This window comes from Panthera tigris, chromosome B3 (genome assembly GCF_018350195.1).
Source record: "Panthera tigris isolate Pti1 chromosome B3, P.tigris_Pti1_mat1.1, whole genome shotgun sequence".
NCBI classification, from domain to species: domain Eukaryota; kingdom Metazoa; phylum Chordata; class Mammalia; order Carnivora; family Felidae; genus Panthera; species Panthera tigris.
In genome coordinates, this window is record NC_056665.1 from 45,887,021 (window position 1) to 45,903,502 (window position 16,482).

Genomic DNA, 16,482 nt, shown 5'->3' on the forward strand with positions numbered 1-16,482 from the left:
TGACAGTCATGGGAAGGGAAAGATTAAAAGCACAAGAAAGACATTTTTAGTGGAAGAATTAGCATGTGGTGACTGGTTCTGAGTAGATAAGGGAAGAGTCTGCGATGATTCTACCCTCTACCCCAGGTTTGGGAGAGTGGTGGTGCCATTATCAGAGACAGGAAGTTAACATATTGAATTTGGCATCACAGTGAGACATCCAGAAGGCAGTTTATTAGGAGTTGGAAGTTTAAAATGTAATTGTTGAAACATTTACCAGGATTGGCTTGAGTTGTGCAACAAGCATTTTCATGTAGTATTACTTGTGTAACATTCTGTATACAGACATACACTTGCCAAATTTCTCATTATTGCAGCTTGAGGATAACTTTTATTATACTGGTAGTATCAAAACTGTGTATTGCTGCTAAGGAAGTAATACTATTAATTGCTGCTTTTGAATGGATGTTTGAGTATTCATGGAAGGACTGTGATACTTATATATTCTAACTAAGTAAATGCTTACATACCAACTATTACCTTCCAGGCACTGTTATAATCACTTTATGGTGTTAACTAAATTTAATCATCAAAACAATTCCATGAGACAAATATTTTATCATTCCTATTTTATAAGGAAATATTGAGATTAGAAAGGGTGAAATAATTTGGCCAAAGTCATACAGCTTATACATGGGACAGTGGGGAGCCAAACCCAGGCAGTCTATAATGGTAAATCATCAGTTTCCCATACGTTTGCAAAATACCAAAAATGTGGTAAGTTAAAATTTTAAATAAAATAGCAGTTCAAACTTGTAACATTTTAATACCATTCATTATGAAGCTGGTCTTTTATGTATTTATGCTTTAAAATAAAAATGTGGGGTGCCTGACTGGCTCAGTGGGGAGAGTGTGTGATTCTTGATCTCAGGGTTATGGGTTCCAGCCCCACATTGGATACAGAGATTACTTAAAAAAAAAAATCTTAGGTGCTCCTGGGTGGCTCAGTCAGTCAAGAGTCTGACTCTTGATTTTGGTGCAGGTCATGATCTCACTGTTTGTGGAATTGAGCCCCATGCTGGGATCTGCTTGGGATCCTCTCTCCCTCTGTCTCTGCCCCTCTCCACCTCACAAAAATAAATAAATGAGGGGCACCTGGGTGGCTCAGTTGGTTAAGTGTCTGACTTTGGCTAGGTCATGATCTCGTGGTTCGTGAGTTCAAGCCCCAGGTCGGGCTCTGTGCTGACAGCTCAGAGCCTGGAGCCTGCTTTGGATTCTGTCTCCCTCTCTCTCTGCCTCTCCTCTCCTCATGTTTTGTGTCTCTTTGTCTCTCAAAAATAAATAAATGTTACAAAACAAAACAAAAAAAAACAAGTGAAGCCAAAAGATACCTTAAAAAAAAAAAGATTGTATTCCTTTTTTTTTTTTAAAGCAATTTCCCTTTGTGTCTTTCTTTCTTTTTTTAATTTTTTTAACGCTTTATTTATTTTTGAGACAGAGAGAGACAGAGCATGAACGGGGAAGGGGCAGACAGACAGGGAGACACAGAATCGGAAGCAGGCTCCAGGCTCTGAGCCATCAACCCAGAGCCGACACGGGGCTCGAACTCACGGACTGCAAGATTGTGACCTGAGCTGAAGTTGGATGCTTAACCGACTGAGCCACCCAGGCGCCCCTGTATTCCTTTTTTTTTTAAAGATTTTTAAAGTTCATTTATTTATTTTTCTAAGATTTTTTTTTTATGTTTCTTTATTTTTGAGAGAGAGACATAACATAAGCTGGGGAGGGGCAAAGAGAGAGGCAAACACAGAATCTGAAGCAGGCTCCAGGGTTTGAGCTGTCAACACAAAGCTTGACTTGAGGCTCATGAATCTATTTTTTTTAATGTTTATTTATTTTTGAGAGAGAGAGAGAGAAAGAGAGTGCATAAGCAGGGGATGGACAGAAAGAGGGAGACAGATGATCTGAAGCAGGCCCTGAGCCCAAGGTGGGGCTCTAACTCACAAACCAGGAGATCATGACTTGAGGTGAAGTCACACGCAATAGACTGAGCCACCCAGGTGCCCGAAAAGGGACACAAACTTAAGTTTGATATTCAGTGGTCATGTTGGTAATGCAAAATATGATTTTGGATTCTTTCCAGTTGAATTCAAAGAGAAAGTGTCATTTGCTTCTAACCATCATAAATCAATTATAAAAATTAATTTAAAATAATTATAATAAAACTAATTATATACTGTGCAACATGAAACATGCCGCAAGATAGTCGAATAACTGGAAAATCAAAATATAATTTTTGACAGCACGACCAAAAGAAAATAGTAATAAGCAAAGGTGATAGACAATGTAATGTTTGCAGGTAACTGTATCTTAAGAAATGGAAAAAAAGTTCATGAAACTCTGCCATCCTTTAAGGTTTTTGTTTTTTGTTTTGTTTTCTTGAGAGACCGAGAGAGAGAGTGCACAGGAGGGGTAGAGGGGGAGGGGAGAGAGAGAGAGAATCTCAAGCAGGCTCTGCATGGTCATTGAGGAGCCTGATGAGGGGCTTGAATTCACAAAAGGTGAGACCGTGACCTCAGCTAAAGTTTGACTCTTAACACACTGAGCCACCCAGGCCTCCCTGTCATCCTTTAATAATTCCATTTATTATTATTGTTGTTATTATTTTTACTTTTAAGTAGGCTCCACACCCATCTTGGATCTTGAACCCAAGATCCTGAGATTGAGTCACATGATGTACTGACTGAGCCAGCCAGGTACCTCATTATAAATGGATATGCTCTTTAAAAAAAATTTTTTTTTCCATGTTGATTTATTGTTGAAGGAGAGAGACAGAGCGTGAGCAGGGGAGGGGCGGAGAGAGAGAATTCAAAGCTCACAAAATCCAAAGCAGGCTCCAGGCTCTGAGCTGTCATCACAGAGTCCCACATGGGGCTTGAACTCATGAGCCATGAGATCATGACCTGAACTGAAGTCAGACACTAAAACAACTGAGCTATCCAAGCACCTTGATAAATGGAAGCTCTTAATGATGGCTTTGGAATTACTGACTGACTGTATTTATTAATGTTAGAGCAAAACTATAATAATGTATTTGTCAAACTGACAAAGAAGCATACTCTTGACTTAGGCAAAGGGTAACAAATTTAAAAAATATACAGCATAAAAAGTATAGGAATACCATTTTATTATTAATAATGATACTACTAGTATTTATATTTCCGAATTCAGCCTATTGAAACAGGATGCCAAATAGATAAAAGAATATCTAGTTAAATGCCATCAAAAAGTTGTAGTTAAGGGGCACCTGGGTGGCTCAGTTGGTTGAACATCAGACTTCGGCCCAGGTCATGATCTCCCAGTTCAAGAGTTTAAGCCCCACGTCGGGCTCTGTGCTGACAGATCAGAGCCTGGAGCCTGCTTCAGATTCTGTGTGTGTGTCTCTCTCTCTGCCCCTCCCCAGCTCATGCTCTGTCTATCTCTCAAAAATAAATAAAAACATTAAAAAAAAAAGTTCTAGTTGAGGGGCACCTACATGGCTCAGTCGGTTGGGTGTCCGACTTCCACTCAGGTCATGATCTTGCAGTTTGCGAGTTTGAGCCCACATCTGGTTCGCTGCTGTCAGCACAGAGCCTGCTTTGGATTCTCTGTCCCCCTCTTTCTGCCTCTGCCCTACTTGCATTCTCTCTCGCTCTCTCTCAAAAATAAATAAACATTTTTAAAAAGTTCTAGTTAATGAAATAAAAGTGCCCTTTCTCCCTTATTTGCCATATGAATATGTTCTGGAACTAGATAGTGGCGATGGTTGTACAGCAATATGAATGTACTAAATGCCACTGAATCATGTACTTTTATTCAACTTTATTTTTTCCAGCTTTATCAAGATATATCCAACATATAACATTGTATAAGTTTAAGATGTATAATGTGCTGGTTTGATACACAATATTGCAAAATAATTATCACAGTGGGGTTAGTTAACACCTCTAACACCTCACATAATTACCATTTCTTTTTTGTGGTGAGAACATTTAAAGTCCACTCTCTTCACAACTTTCAAGTATGTAATACAGTATTAACTATAGTCACCATGCTGTTCATTAGAGCTCCAGAATGTACTCATCTTATAACTAGAAATATGTGCCTTTTAACCAACATTTCCCTCTCTCTATCCCCAGCCCCTGGTAATCATCAATCTACTCTTTGTTTCTATGAGTTTGGTTTTTTTAGATTCCATATATAAGCATGATCGCACAATATCAGATCTCTTAGTTCATTTACCATAATGCCCTCAGAGTTCACCCCTGATGTGGCAAATGGCAGGATTTCCTTCTTTCTCATGGCTGAATAATATGCTGTTGTATGTATATACTATATCTTCTTTATCCATTCATCTATGGAGGGACACTTAAGTTGTTTCCATGTTGTGACTATTGTGAATAATTCTACCATGAACACGGGAGTGCACATTTCAATGTTCTGATTTCATTTTCTGTGGATGTATACCCAGAAGTGGGATTGCTGGATCATATGGTGGTTCTATTTTTTATTTTTTGAGGAACTATTTTCCATAATGGCTGCACCAGTTTACCTTCCCATCAACAGTGCATATGGGTTCCCTTTTCTTTGCATTCTTGCTAACACTTATTATCTCCTGTCTTTTTGATGATAGCCATTCTAATAGTGAGGATTGTGGTTTGGATTTGTATTTTCTTGATGATCAGTGTTGTACTGTTGGCCATTTGGATATCTTCTTTGGAAAAGTGTCTATTCAGTTCCTCTGCCTATTTTAAAATTTATTCTTTAGGATCCTGGCTGGCTCAGTTGGTGGAGCCTGTGACTGTTGATCTTGGGGTTTAATAAATTCACGTCCCATATTGGGTATAGAGATTACTTAAAAAAATCTTTAATAAAAAAGTTATTTTTTATTCAAGTATAATTAACATACAGTGTTATATTAGTTTCAGGTGTACAACATGAGGATTCAACAATTCTATACATTTCTAGTGTAATTAGTGGATCCTATGATAATTCTATTTTTAACTTTTTTTAAGATAAACAAATTTTTTTTTTAAGAGAGAGAGCAAGTGAGTGAGTAGGGGAGAGGGCCAGAGGGAGAGAATCTTAATAAGCAGGCCTGATGCAGGTCTGACCCTGGGATCATGATCCTGGGAGCATGACCTGAGCTGAAATCAAGAGTTGGATGCTCAAACCACTGAGCCACCCAGGTGCCCCAAGATTTTTAAAAATTTTAAGTAATCTCTACACCCAACATGGGGCTTAAACCTACAACCCTGAGATAAAAAGTTGCATGCTCTGCTAAGTCAGACAGGTGCCCCTATTTTTAACTTTTTGGGGAATCTCCATACTGTTTTCCACAGTGGCTGCACCTATTTTGCATTCCCACCAACAGTGCACAAGGAATCCCTTTTCTCCACATTCTCACCAACACTTGCTATTTCTTGTGCTTTTGATTTTAGCCATTCTGACATAAAGTAATACCTCATTGTGGTTTTGTGTTTCTCTGATAATTAGTGATGATGAGCATATTTTCATGTGTTTGTGGGCCATCTGTATGTTTTCTTTAGAAAAATGACTATTTGGGTCCTCTGCCTATTTTTAAATTGGATAATTTGTTTCTTTGCTGTTGTGTAAATTCTTTATATATTTTTTATTTGCAAATATCTCCTCTCATTCTATAGGTTGCCTTTTCATTCTGATTGTTCATTACCCCGTGTAGTTTGATGTAGTCCCACTTATTTGGCTTTTGTTGCCTGTGACCAATGTCAAGGAGCTTTTGCCTTGTTTTCTTCTAGGAGTTTCACGATTTCACGTTCTATGTTTAAGTCTTTAATCCATGGACTAGAAGTTTGAAGAACCAAAGCGAGTTACTGAGAAACCACACATGAGCTTCAAAGAAGTTGGGGTGAGGACGATAAGAGAGTTTTCCTCAGAGATGTGAAAAAGAGAGTGGTAAAGAGGACATGCTTTGGGCAGGTGATTGAGGACCATGTGATTTAAGCTGCACGCATTTAGAATGGCCAAAGCCTTATCTGCGACAAATTTTTAAACAATTCAGAAAAAATGCCATAGGCTACGTCTTTCCTTTCTGGGCTTGAAGGTTTTACATCTGTTTTGATCACTGGTGGCTGTCGCTTGTTGGGACTTTGCTTTCGTTTACTTGGGTGATGTCGTGCACCACCCGAGGCAGAAAAAAAAACGAAATACAAATCTCCCTTTCATGCGAAGTTAAGACAAAAGCGGCCTCTTAACATCCTTCACTCTCCAGTTTTAGCCTTGGGGACGGTCATTAGCAGCGATAAGAACTAGGGAGCCCGGTTAGCTCTGCGGAGCTGCTCTCTTGTTGGAGGGGCGGGACCAGGAGAAACCCCGCCTCCCAAACCCAATCCCAGCTCTCCGCCGGCGGACAGGAAGCGGCGGCAGGCCTAGCAGCCCGGGAACCGGGCCCCGTGCGCATGCGCCCGCCCCTGGGGTGCCTGGGGGAGGGGGAGGGTCGGGAGGAAGGGGTGCGGCTGGGCCTGCTGGTTGGGCACCGGTGCGTCACGTGGTGAGGAAGGAGGCGGAGGCCCCAGGCTCGGGGGAGGGAGGTAGAGAAGAGGGAAGGAACGCGGGGAAGGAACGCGGGGAAGGGAGGAAGGAAACGAACGAGGGGGAGGGAGGTCCCTGTTTTGGAGGAGCTGGGAGCTTTGCCGGCCCCTGAAGTGGAGCGAGAGGGAGGTGCTTCGCCGTTTCTCTTGCCAGGGGAGGTCCCGGCTTCCCGTGGAGACTCCGGACCAAGCCCCTTCAGCTTCTCCCTCCGGATCGATGTGCTGCTGTTAACCCGTGAGGAGGCGGCGGCCGCGGAAGATGGTGTTGCTGAGAGTGTTAATTCTGCTCCTCTCCTGGGCGGCGGGGCTGGGAGGTGAGGCACGACCCCGAACGCCGGGGACGCCTTGACCACCGCGGACCGCGCGGCGGCAGCGGCGGCCGGGTCGAGCGGAGCCCAGTCGCGCCGCGCGGCGGGCGCGTCAGTCAGCCCGGCCGGCCGGCGGCGCCACTCCGGCGCGCAGCACTCCCGGCTCCCTATTGTCCCCCGCGCCCCGACCGCGTTCCCTTCCGTGGCGGGCCGTGGAGGCTCCGAGCCTCCGCCGAGGCCTTCCCTACCCCCACTGCCCCGGCGCCACGGGAGGCGGGGGTCGCCTCCCAGAGAAATAGTCTGGAGATCCGAGTCGCCGGGCGTGAGCCGTGGAGCCCAGGCCGGGGGCTCCATACCTCCAGCCTGCTCGCCGGGTTGCCGGGACTGGCAGTCGCCGCGGGGCCGGCAGTCTTTGCCTCCCTCCTTCCGTCCCCAGCCTGTGCCCGGTGGGGGATTCTGGAGTCCGCTCCACCGCGGGGAACCGCCGCGCAGGCTCGTGGGAAGTTGCGATGTGTGCGGCGGGGCTGATGTATTGTTCTTTACCCCGCTCGACGATCCAGACTGACCCGGTTCTGCAGAGGGGCAGCCCGTGGAGGGGTAACAGTGGTCCCCTGCTTGTCTGAGACGAGTCGCTTCCGCTGTCGATAGTGCCCTGCCTCTGCCCGAGTGTTTGGAGACAGCTCTCAGGAGGGTGTGTTTATGCTCAGTGAAAACATTCTGTTGCCCGGGGGAAAGGGTTTGGTGGGGAGAAAGGTAAGCCGTTTCGGGATGTTCTTTGATCTGCAGGTTGGATTGTGTCTGTTAGAGGGACACTCCCTGGGTGACCCACAACTTGAGTTTTCTTAAACTCTGAGGTGGAGTAGACGAACAGTAGTTAGTGGGTTGTCAGACTGTAGCAACTATCCCACCCCGCAAATTGGAGTTAAATTTACCGTAAGCGGATACTTTCTTGATAACTCGGGTTTTGAAGACGATTTTTATTTCCAGCGTATCCTAGGACCGGCTGCATTGTTTTGTTGTTGTGTAAAGGGCTTCATTTCAGGTAAAGTTTTTGACTTTGCCCAAAGTATACTTAAAACACCTCAAAGTGTGTTTAAAAGCACTGAATTAAAAAAAATTCCCGGAATGCTTTGGATGAGTATAACCTAATGTGATCACTTAGAAAATGCTGTATATTTTAAGTAGTGCGTTGTTTCTGTTCTTTGTCACTTCAACTTGGCGATTGCAGAGCCAAGTGTATTTTCGACTCGAGTTCTACTTAGTCGGAGAATGATACTTTGTAGGTACACATTTGTTGTAGTTTGTGGTGTTTTTTTGTTAGATACATATTTTAGATTAAGAGCTTCTAGTAGATGTTTAGTTTTAAGAAGTATCATGTGCTACAAACTCTTATAAGGGCCTTTTCACTTAACATTTGTATTTACGTTCTGTATGTGGCTTCCAACAAATCATTTTTCTGTCTGTTCTATTTGTGATTATAGTCAGGTGTTGGAGTCTTGATTTCTAGAAGGTGGTAAAAAGTAAGACAAACACATGAGGTACTTTAAACTGCTGAGGAGTGGTAATATATAAAATGACTTTTGTTTTTAAGGAATGAAACAGTAAGAATAGAAACTGGTGTAGCCTGATGGTTGAAGAAAAAGTGAATTAACGGCATAATCTTTTTGGGTTAAGACCCTTCTTACACAAAAGTCTAAATTCAAAACTCTCGAGTCATTCAGAAAGTATCATTGCATTAAACATTAAAAGGTTACTTACTTTTTGATTTTTTTATGTTTATTTTAAGCAGAACTTAAAGACACTAATAAGAAACTTCCATTTTAAAATTAGCATCAAGATTGTAGACTTTGGGCATATGGAGATATTTGTGATTTTATTGTGATAGGAACTACCTTTAAATATGAATTTGAGCTATTTATATTTATGGTCAAGTTTGTAAGAAGTTTATATGATGATGATACACAGAATAGAATACATTCAAATTAAATGTACTTGTTTTAGCATATGAAAGAAATGAATATGTTTATGTATATTAGGAGAAGTTAGATTTAACTTTGGATTTAACTTTATAGATCACTTTTACGTTCTTAATAAATGGTTTTAGTTGCTTCCCCCATTTTGATTTGCCAATCATTGTTTTGCATTAATTTTTTCTTTTAATATGACAAGTGGAAAGTTGGAAGAGAGAATGAAAGTGTTTAGAATCCTAAAACTTCAGCTTTCCTAAGGGTGTTCATTTCTAACATATGTCTCAGTCTATTGTATTTGTAGGAAGATCCCGTAAAGTTTCCAGAGTTAGTGTCTTAACAGACATGTATTCAAATGTATACATAAAAATCTTTTCTTTATTATTCGTAACGGTAGTAGAAATTTATTGAAACTATTCTGAGTAAATATAGTGCAAGGAATTTTTATGTATGTGTGAATATTACTTTTTAACACAAATATTTTGGAGAGTTGTTGTCTTTTCTCTTTTTAAAAATTAGTGTGTTTGAGAGGAGCAAAGATATTTTAGCTCTAGCAGTATTCAGTCCAATAGTACTTGATGAAATTATATATGAAATGAAGTTTAGAGTGTGGCATGTTTTTTTATATTTAAAAATCCAGTGTAAATGATTTGCTTTGTACCATGCATTCTCTAGAAATAAGTTTTCTGGAAGTTTGGCCAACAGTATTAAAAGTATCAAAGCTTAAGCTTAAGCAATTTCTCTCACTTCTATAAGGGTCTATGAAATTAATGAGAGACAGATTTTTTTTTTTTTTTTGGTCTCTGTCTTTAAGAGTTCTGACTGTTCATCTTTTTAATTTGAGATTGATAATCCAGTTAGCTGTATCATCTTGAGGCCCATTCAAGTCATGCCCTACATTAACTATGTCTTCTCTGTACAGGGGCTCTCTGAGTAGCAGGGGTTGAGGGAAAATGGGCATAGCAGGCACCTTTGTTTCCTGATGTTCTTTTTATAACTTGTTTAAGATCTGGGGTGTTTCTTATCTGATCTCTTTTACATTTTACAAAGAACTTGCAGGGTTAAGGAGGGGGAGGAAGGGACATTTCTCTGATGTCTTTTGTGTGTCTGATACTGTGTTAGGAGTTTCACTTGTCAGCATTTATGAGAGAGTGGTGATATTTTACAGTTGAAGGAATAGGCTTGATGAAATAACTTCTTGAGCATCATCCACCTGCTGAGTGGTGAATTAGATCTTCAAACCCAAGCCAGCTTAACCTCAAAGCCTGAACTTTTTACCCATTGCCCCCTCATAGCCTTTTTGAAAGCAGTTTTCACATATTAGCTCAAAGGTGGCCCCTGGACTAAAACACCTTAGAGATGTGTTTTGTTTGATTTGCGGTGTCTTTAGATTTCAGCTAGTTCTCAACATTGAAAAATTGGGAAATTTCTCAATGAAATTTGTGAATTTCTGGAATTTGGGGGGAAGAATTGGAAACCCCAGGCTCTTCTGGGCCGCAGTCCCATTGTCTGTAGCAGAGTGGTAGAGAGCAGTAGCTGTTCTTTTTAGACTGGGCATGTGCTACCAGTCAGTGCAGTTACTATCAGTGCAGTTACTGGTAATACACTTGGCCTGCTTCACTCATTTTTGTTACTGGTGTGGATCCTGTGAGTATGCTGTTTGCATCTCTGCCTTGGCTTCATCTTGCATAGATGAACCCAATCTTTTAAAAATATTTTTTTGACTGTAACCTCTTATCCAACTTTTATTATATTTTTTTGTAATTCTTTATTTCTTCAGTAGTCTTAAAAATTTGTTAAAAGCTTTGGCATACACAGTGCTTTTTTTTTTTATGTACCATTAGATTATTTGGTATTAAAAAAATTCCTGTTTCCATGATAACAATTTGAATTTTTTTTTTTTTTTTTTTTTTTTTTGTAATTTGTTTTTTAATGTTTGTTTATTTTGGAGAGAGAGAGCACGAACAGGGAGGGGAGGGACCCAGAGAGAGACACATAATCTGAAGCAGGCTTCAGGCTCTAAGCTGTCAGCACAGAGCCCGATGTGGGGCTTGAACTCACGAACCATGAAATCCTGACCTGGGCTGAAGTGGGATGCTTAACTGACTGAGCCACCCAGGCACCCCAACAATTTGAAGGCCTTAAAGAATGATGGTTATAATTTTTCTGAATCACTTTATTTCAGTGAGCAAATAAGAAACCATTTCTTTTTCTACTTGGATGAGACTCAGAAAAAAGTGGTTGAGGGTCATGTAAGTAAAAACTTAGGCTTCCTTTCTTTTAAGGACAGGTTATAAACATAAACTCTGCCTTTGAATTCATAAAATGAAATGGAGTAATACATTCAGCAATAAGCTACATGTTCCAACATTGTTGGGAGATGACAGTGACAGGTTCACATATGGGAAGATTCCAAATAACAAGTCTCTGGGACTTAGACTTGTAAAATTTGGGCAATTTTTGATGGAAGTTTTTCTAAGATGTATTACACATTTACTGTGTCCTTAAAATGGGCTGACTTTAATCTTTTTTTAAAGGATTGAGGATTAGTATAAAGAACAATTGTTCTTGTTCTTGGTCTGTATTGTCATTTCTGGTTTTTTGTTTTTGTTTTTAATTTTCCCAGAAGCAATTGAAATGGGTATTCTAAGTGATTGTGCTTTTTATTTTTGTACCTAGTTTCAATAGTATTTCCAGCTTTTTCGTTAGATTTCCTGACTTTCTTGCAAACTTTTAGGATATCACCTTCTAAATAGTTGTTCCTAATACATTTTCTGTGGGAAACTAAATAACTATACTTGATACATTTACACACAAGGTGGAATGAATAAGTTCTGCATCTTCTATGGAATACATGTACATGAGCTTTGTATATATACATATATATGTGTGTGCGTGGGTGTTTATATATGTATATATGAAAAATATCTATCTATCTATCTATCTCTTTTAACATATGTGTTTGGTTTGGGGAGTTTAGTGTTGGGGTTGTCTTGTTCTGAACAATTAGGATGATGTTGTACCAATGTATTTTGCTAGTTAAAGAGAGGCAGGGTAGAATGAAGAGAGAAAAATGATGAATAAAGGAAGACACAATAATAAAATGCACACTCATATGGCTACAGGTAGATCATTTCCTAGATTTGAATCATGAGTACTGTGGTTCAAAACTAATATACTAGATTGTTGATATTAACCACATCTTAATATAGGCAATTGCAGTAGTCTCTGCAGGAATGTAAACTGCAAGTTAAGACAACTGTTCTCTGTGTTTAAAGAAGCAGTTAGGTAAAAGGTAGGTGACAGAGGCTCCCCATACTATCAGACTGTGTTTTATTGTTTGCAGTAAGTAACTGATGTGTGTTACATATGGTTTCAGTGACTTTGTGATTTGCATAAAGTTAAATTTGTCTGCCTTTGAATTATATCGCATTCAAATGGTTAGAAAACTTTTGCCAAAGTTGGAGGTATATTTTTGGAATGGTCTAGCATAAAATATATATGTGGAGTAACAAAAATGGAATTTGTGTGTGTAGAGAAGTTGGGGGGCAGGGCTAGCATAGTCGTTGGTTAAAGCTGCCAACACAAGTTTCAGTGAGAGGCCTGTGTGGCCACTAATGGGGAGATAAATTGTATATATGAAAGAGTGTGGACAGAAAAACACAGTGTTTTCAAATCTGAGCCCCAAGTCACAGGGCAGACATTCCAAATTCTAGGAATTGATTTGTATTTGGACTGTTTGCACATGGGCAACTCTCTGTGATATGCTTGGGTAAAGAGCCCCAGATTTTTTTTTAAAGAGGAATTGATTTATTTAATGATTGTTAGTGATTCTTCCAAGCAACTCTAAAATGGCTGCTTTTTGTGAATAAAAATCCAGTAATTCTAATTAATTTAGTTGTCAATTTTTATACTAGGTAAAGAAAGCAATGTTATAATAAGAATAAAAGGAAAAACTAATAATCCTACCAGTTTGATTCCCGTGAGGGCAGTAACATTGCTATCCTGCTGTGTGAAGGCTTTGCCTTGGTACCAGTAGGGACAGTCCTGTCTCACTAGGTTGCAGGAAATAGCAGTACTGAGAATAGTTCTTAGAGAATGTAGACTCCTTTTGATACTGGGTGAATTCATTCTGAAGCTATTACAATTCCAAGTAAACAGTGTGAGAACGTGTACAGTGAGAACATTGCTGTTTAGTCACCAGTTTATTGTAGTCTGTGGTTAGTAGGAGTCGTGAAGCTACAGTCTTGAGTGAGGAGTAAAAAGCACTGAGTTTGTCAGCGTAGACAGAAATGCCAAGATATAAAAATACAGTTCCAATTATGTATTGTAGTTGCAGTTGAAATGAGGATTTATTAAGCTAAAGGAACATTAGCCAGTTGGGGAAAGCTTTTTGAGAAAAGGGAATGACATAACAGTCTAGTAAGGTTCTTGTAGGCTTATTTGCCTGGAACGGAGAGTCCATGGCAGGAAATGAGAAGTGCTAACTGGGCCATGATAACCAGGACTCCAATTATTCATATTCTAGGCCATGATAACTGCAAGGTAGAGTATTATGGAATGTTGGTTGGAATCCATGTTGAGAAGGTGCGATATGATACAGTAGGGGATACATTAGCTGCTTGATGAATTATGTGTTTGAGTCCTTGATTAGGGTAGTAATTGTAGAAATAAATAAGGATAGAACAAGAAATCTCACAGAAGAAAAACTGGTAAAACTTGGCGGAAGTTTAAAGTGAAGCTAACAAAGTTTATTGAGGGCTCACTGTTGAATGCACATCTCAGAGGCTGTTGCACTGGAGAGAGTATGGTTTTATAAAACTTAGAGGACCTCAGTGTTTGAAGTTGAAAATAAGACATCGTAAGATTTTGAATCTAGATAGGTTCTAGTGTGGGATGTATGTCAGAGTCTGGGATTTTGTCTTACTTGCAAAACTAATAATTTTGTTGGATATTGGTTAAAAGTTTGCACAGTCTTTCAGAAATATGTGGCTCATCATATGGGAAGCACTGCTCCAGATAGTTGCAAGGTAGACGTTTGGTGAATTTGGAGTGGAGGGGAGGGTTAAATTTAAAGATACATTAGCAAGTATATTTTTACTTTGCAAGTATATGTTTACTCTCAAGTTGGAATTAGCCTCTCTGGTTCAAGAATATGCTTGATACTCTTGATATTATGTGAATTATGAACTTCCTATTTCAGAGATAAAGTAGGGAAAAGAATGTGATCTTTGCATTTGAGTCAAATGTACATATATGATTTTTCGAGCAGAATTGTCTTTCCATTTGCCTTTGCTTGCATTGATAATGGCAAGGCATACTCATAAACGTATTTGAACTTTGGATTTAGTTTTCTTAAGACTATAGATTTAATCCTATACTTATGAATTGAGTGGGATATTAATTTGCTACCTCTTTTCTTAAGAATTAATTGAGTGACTTAGTTGGTTAAGCGTCCAACTTCGGCTCAGGTCATGATCTCATGGTTCATGAGTTCGAGCCAGGCATCGGGCTCTGTGCTGACAGTTCAGAGCATGGAGCCTGGTTTGGATTCTTTGTCTCCCTCTCTCTCTCTCTCTACCCCCTCCCTCCACTCACTCTCTGTCTCAAAAATAAATAAACATTTAAAAAGTTTAAAAAATAGTTTTAAAAGAATTAATTGGTATAAGTTTGTAAAAATGCTGGAGACTATGTTATGCAAATATTATTAAAATTATGTTGTTTCCAGGCCTACTTTCATTTGGAATCTATTAGTTTCAAAATACAGATAGATAAGATGTATTTCTGGAAATCGAAATGCTAGAAAGTTGATACCAAGCATTAGAAAATAGAATTTAAGAAAAGACATAATTCCTTCTCCCGTGCAGTTTTATAACTTTTTAATATTAATCATTCAATCTTTAAAAATGCTTATTATTATGAATTTGCATTGTAGTATTTATGCAGTTTTGTAGCCTTTAAAAAATTAACGTGTAAAGTGTATATGCAAAGCAGACACTGAAATATTTATCAGTGGTCTAGAGACAGTTTTGATTGTTACAAATGGAGGGATGCTACTGGCATCTAGTGGGTAGAGGCCAGAGATGCTGCTAAACATTTTACAATGCATGGGACAGCCCCCCACAACAAAGAATTACTGGCCAAAATAGTAGTGCTGAGGGTGAGAAACCTAACTCTAGAGGAAACTTGAGTCTTTTTACCTTTTTTTTTTTTTTTAAATTTCTGATCGCTTGCTGTCTTAATTGATTACTCAAGTTTCATAAGCTTCCATATTTCTATTCTGTTTAAACCTTTTTCTCCTAGTGTTCTATGCACTGTAGCTCTGAAAATTTTACTTTATCATTTATCTTCTAGCATTTCCCATTCTTCATTTTCCAGTTTGTGGTTGGGAAGTAAATCTGATTCTGTTAATTTATAATAGTGGTTGAATGACTGATAACTCATGAAGATTATTTAAAAACCAAACCAAACAAGTTGCTTGTTAACCCAGAACAGCCACAGATAGTAGGATTTTAGTTTCTGTGGGATAGTTTTGAGGGGCTCATCCAGTAACTTCTGCAATCAGAATTAACTTTTACAAAATATTTTCTTTGAAATTTGAACTCCTCAGTTCTTAAAAACTTTCATCTTTTTTTTTTTATAACTTCATTCCCCCTTCCTCTTATTATCATCATTAACACCTTTGGCAGAATTGCACGTCCAAATATCCTGGAAGGAGGCAGAGGCAGATGGGCAGATGGTTTGGGGTGTAATATGGGAGAAGGGTGAAGTAATGAGAATGGGTTTGGGATTAAGTGAGGGTGTGGGGTAGATCTATACCAACAGTACAGTTGTAGCTGAACCGTGTGTGTGTGTGTGTGTGTGTGTGTGTGTGTTTAGGTAGATTGAAAGTCACGGTGTCTTATATGGGTTATTCTCTGTACTTGTGTCTGCTCTTATTTGAAATGGTATATTCGCAGTCGGTTAAGCGTCCGACTTCAGCCAGGTCACGATCTCGCGGTCCGTGAGTTCGAGCCCCGCGTCAGGCTCTGGGCTGATGGCTCGGAGCCTGGAGCCTGTTTCCGATTCTGTGTCTCCCTCTCTCTCTGCCCCTCCCCCGTTCATGCTCTGTCTCTGTCCCAAAAATAAAAAAATAAAAAACGTTGAAATGGTATAAAGGCATTTCATTCAGTATAGAAATCTAAATTATATACATGTTCCCACTTTTGGATTTTTAAGCTGTATTTCATAAGTTAGTGGTAGAAATTTAATATATTAAGTACGTTTTAACCATTGATGTTTTGTGCCCTTTGTAATTAATTTAGCTTATAATGGACAAAAGAGCTACTTATTTTAACTTCTGAGCCAGCTAGCTTTATTATTTTAATTTTTAGAAACCACTTCATCTCAAAAAGTGGGTGTGTTGAAATATGCTTATAATTGTAGAACACACCCTACAATTGTGAACTTTTACTTAAAACTGTTAGGTGTAGATAGATGTTTCCTTGTAGGAAATGGTCTGACTCCTTTCTAGTGAAGAAATTGATAATGTGGCTTAAGTTTGAAGTCACATTGTTGAAGTAACTTTTCTGAGAATACAGTAAAGATACTTAAGTATATTGCTGAAATTAAGGACAGGAT

The 16,482-nt window shown here is 39.4% G+C and overlaps 1 protein-coding gene across 1 annotated transcript in view; it reads left to right on the forward strand.

Annotated features, from left to right (window-relative positions):
• Nucleotides 1-6,592: 6,592 nt before the first annotated feature.
• ADAM10 (ADAM metallopeptidase domain 10) overlaps nucleotides 6,593-16,482 on the forward strand; it is a 136,877-nt gene continuing 126,987 nt past the window's right edge. Inside the window, exon 1 of the mRNA XM_007084461.3 lies at nucleotides 6,593-6,901. Within this exon, the coding sequence (XP_007084523.1) occupies nucleotides 6,847-6,901 (55 nt within the window). The 5' untranslated portion in view covers nucleotides 6,593-6,846. The remainder of the gene's footprint in view (nucleotides 6,902-16,482) is intronic.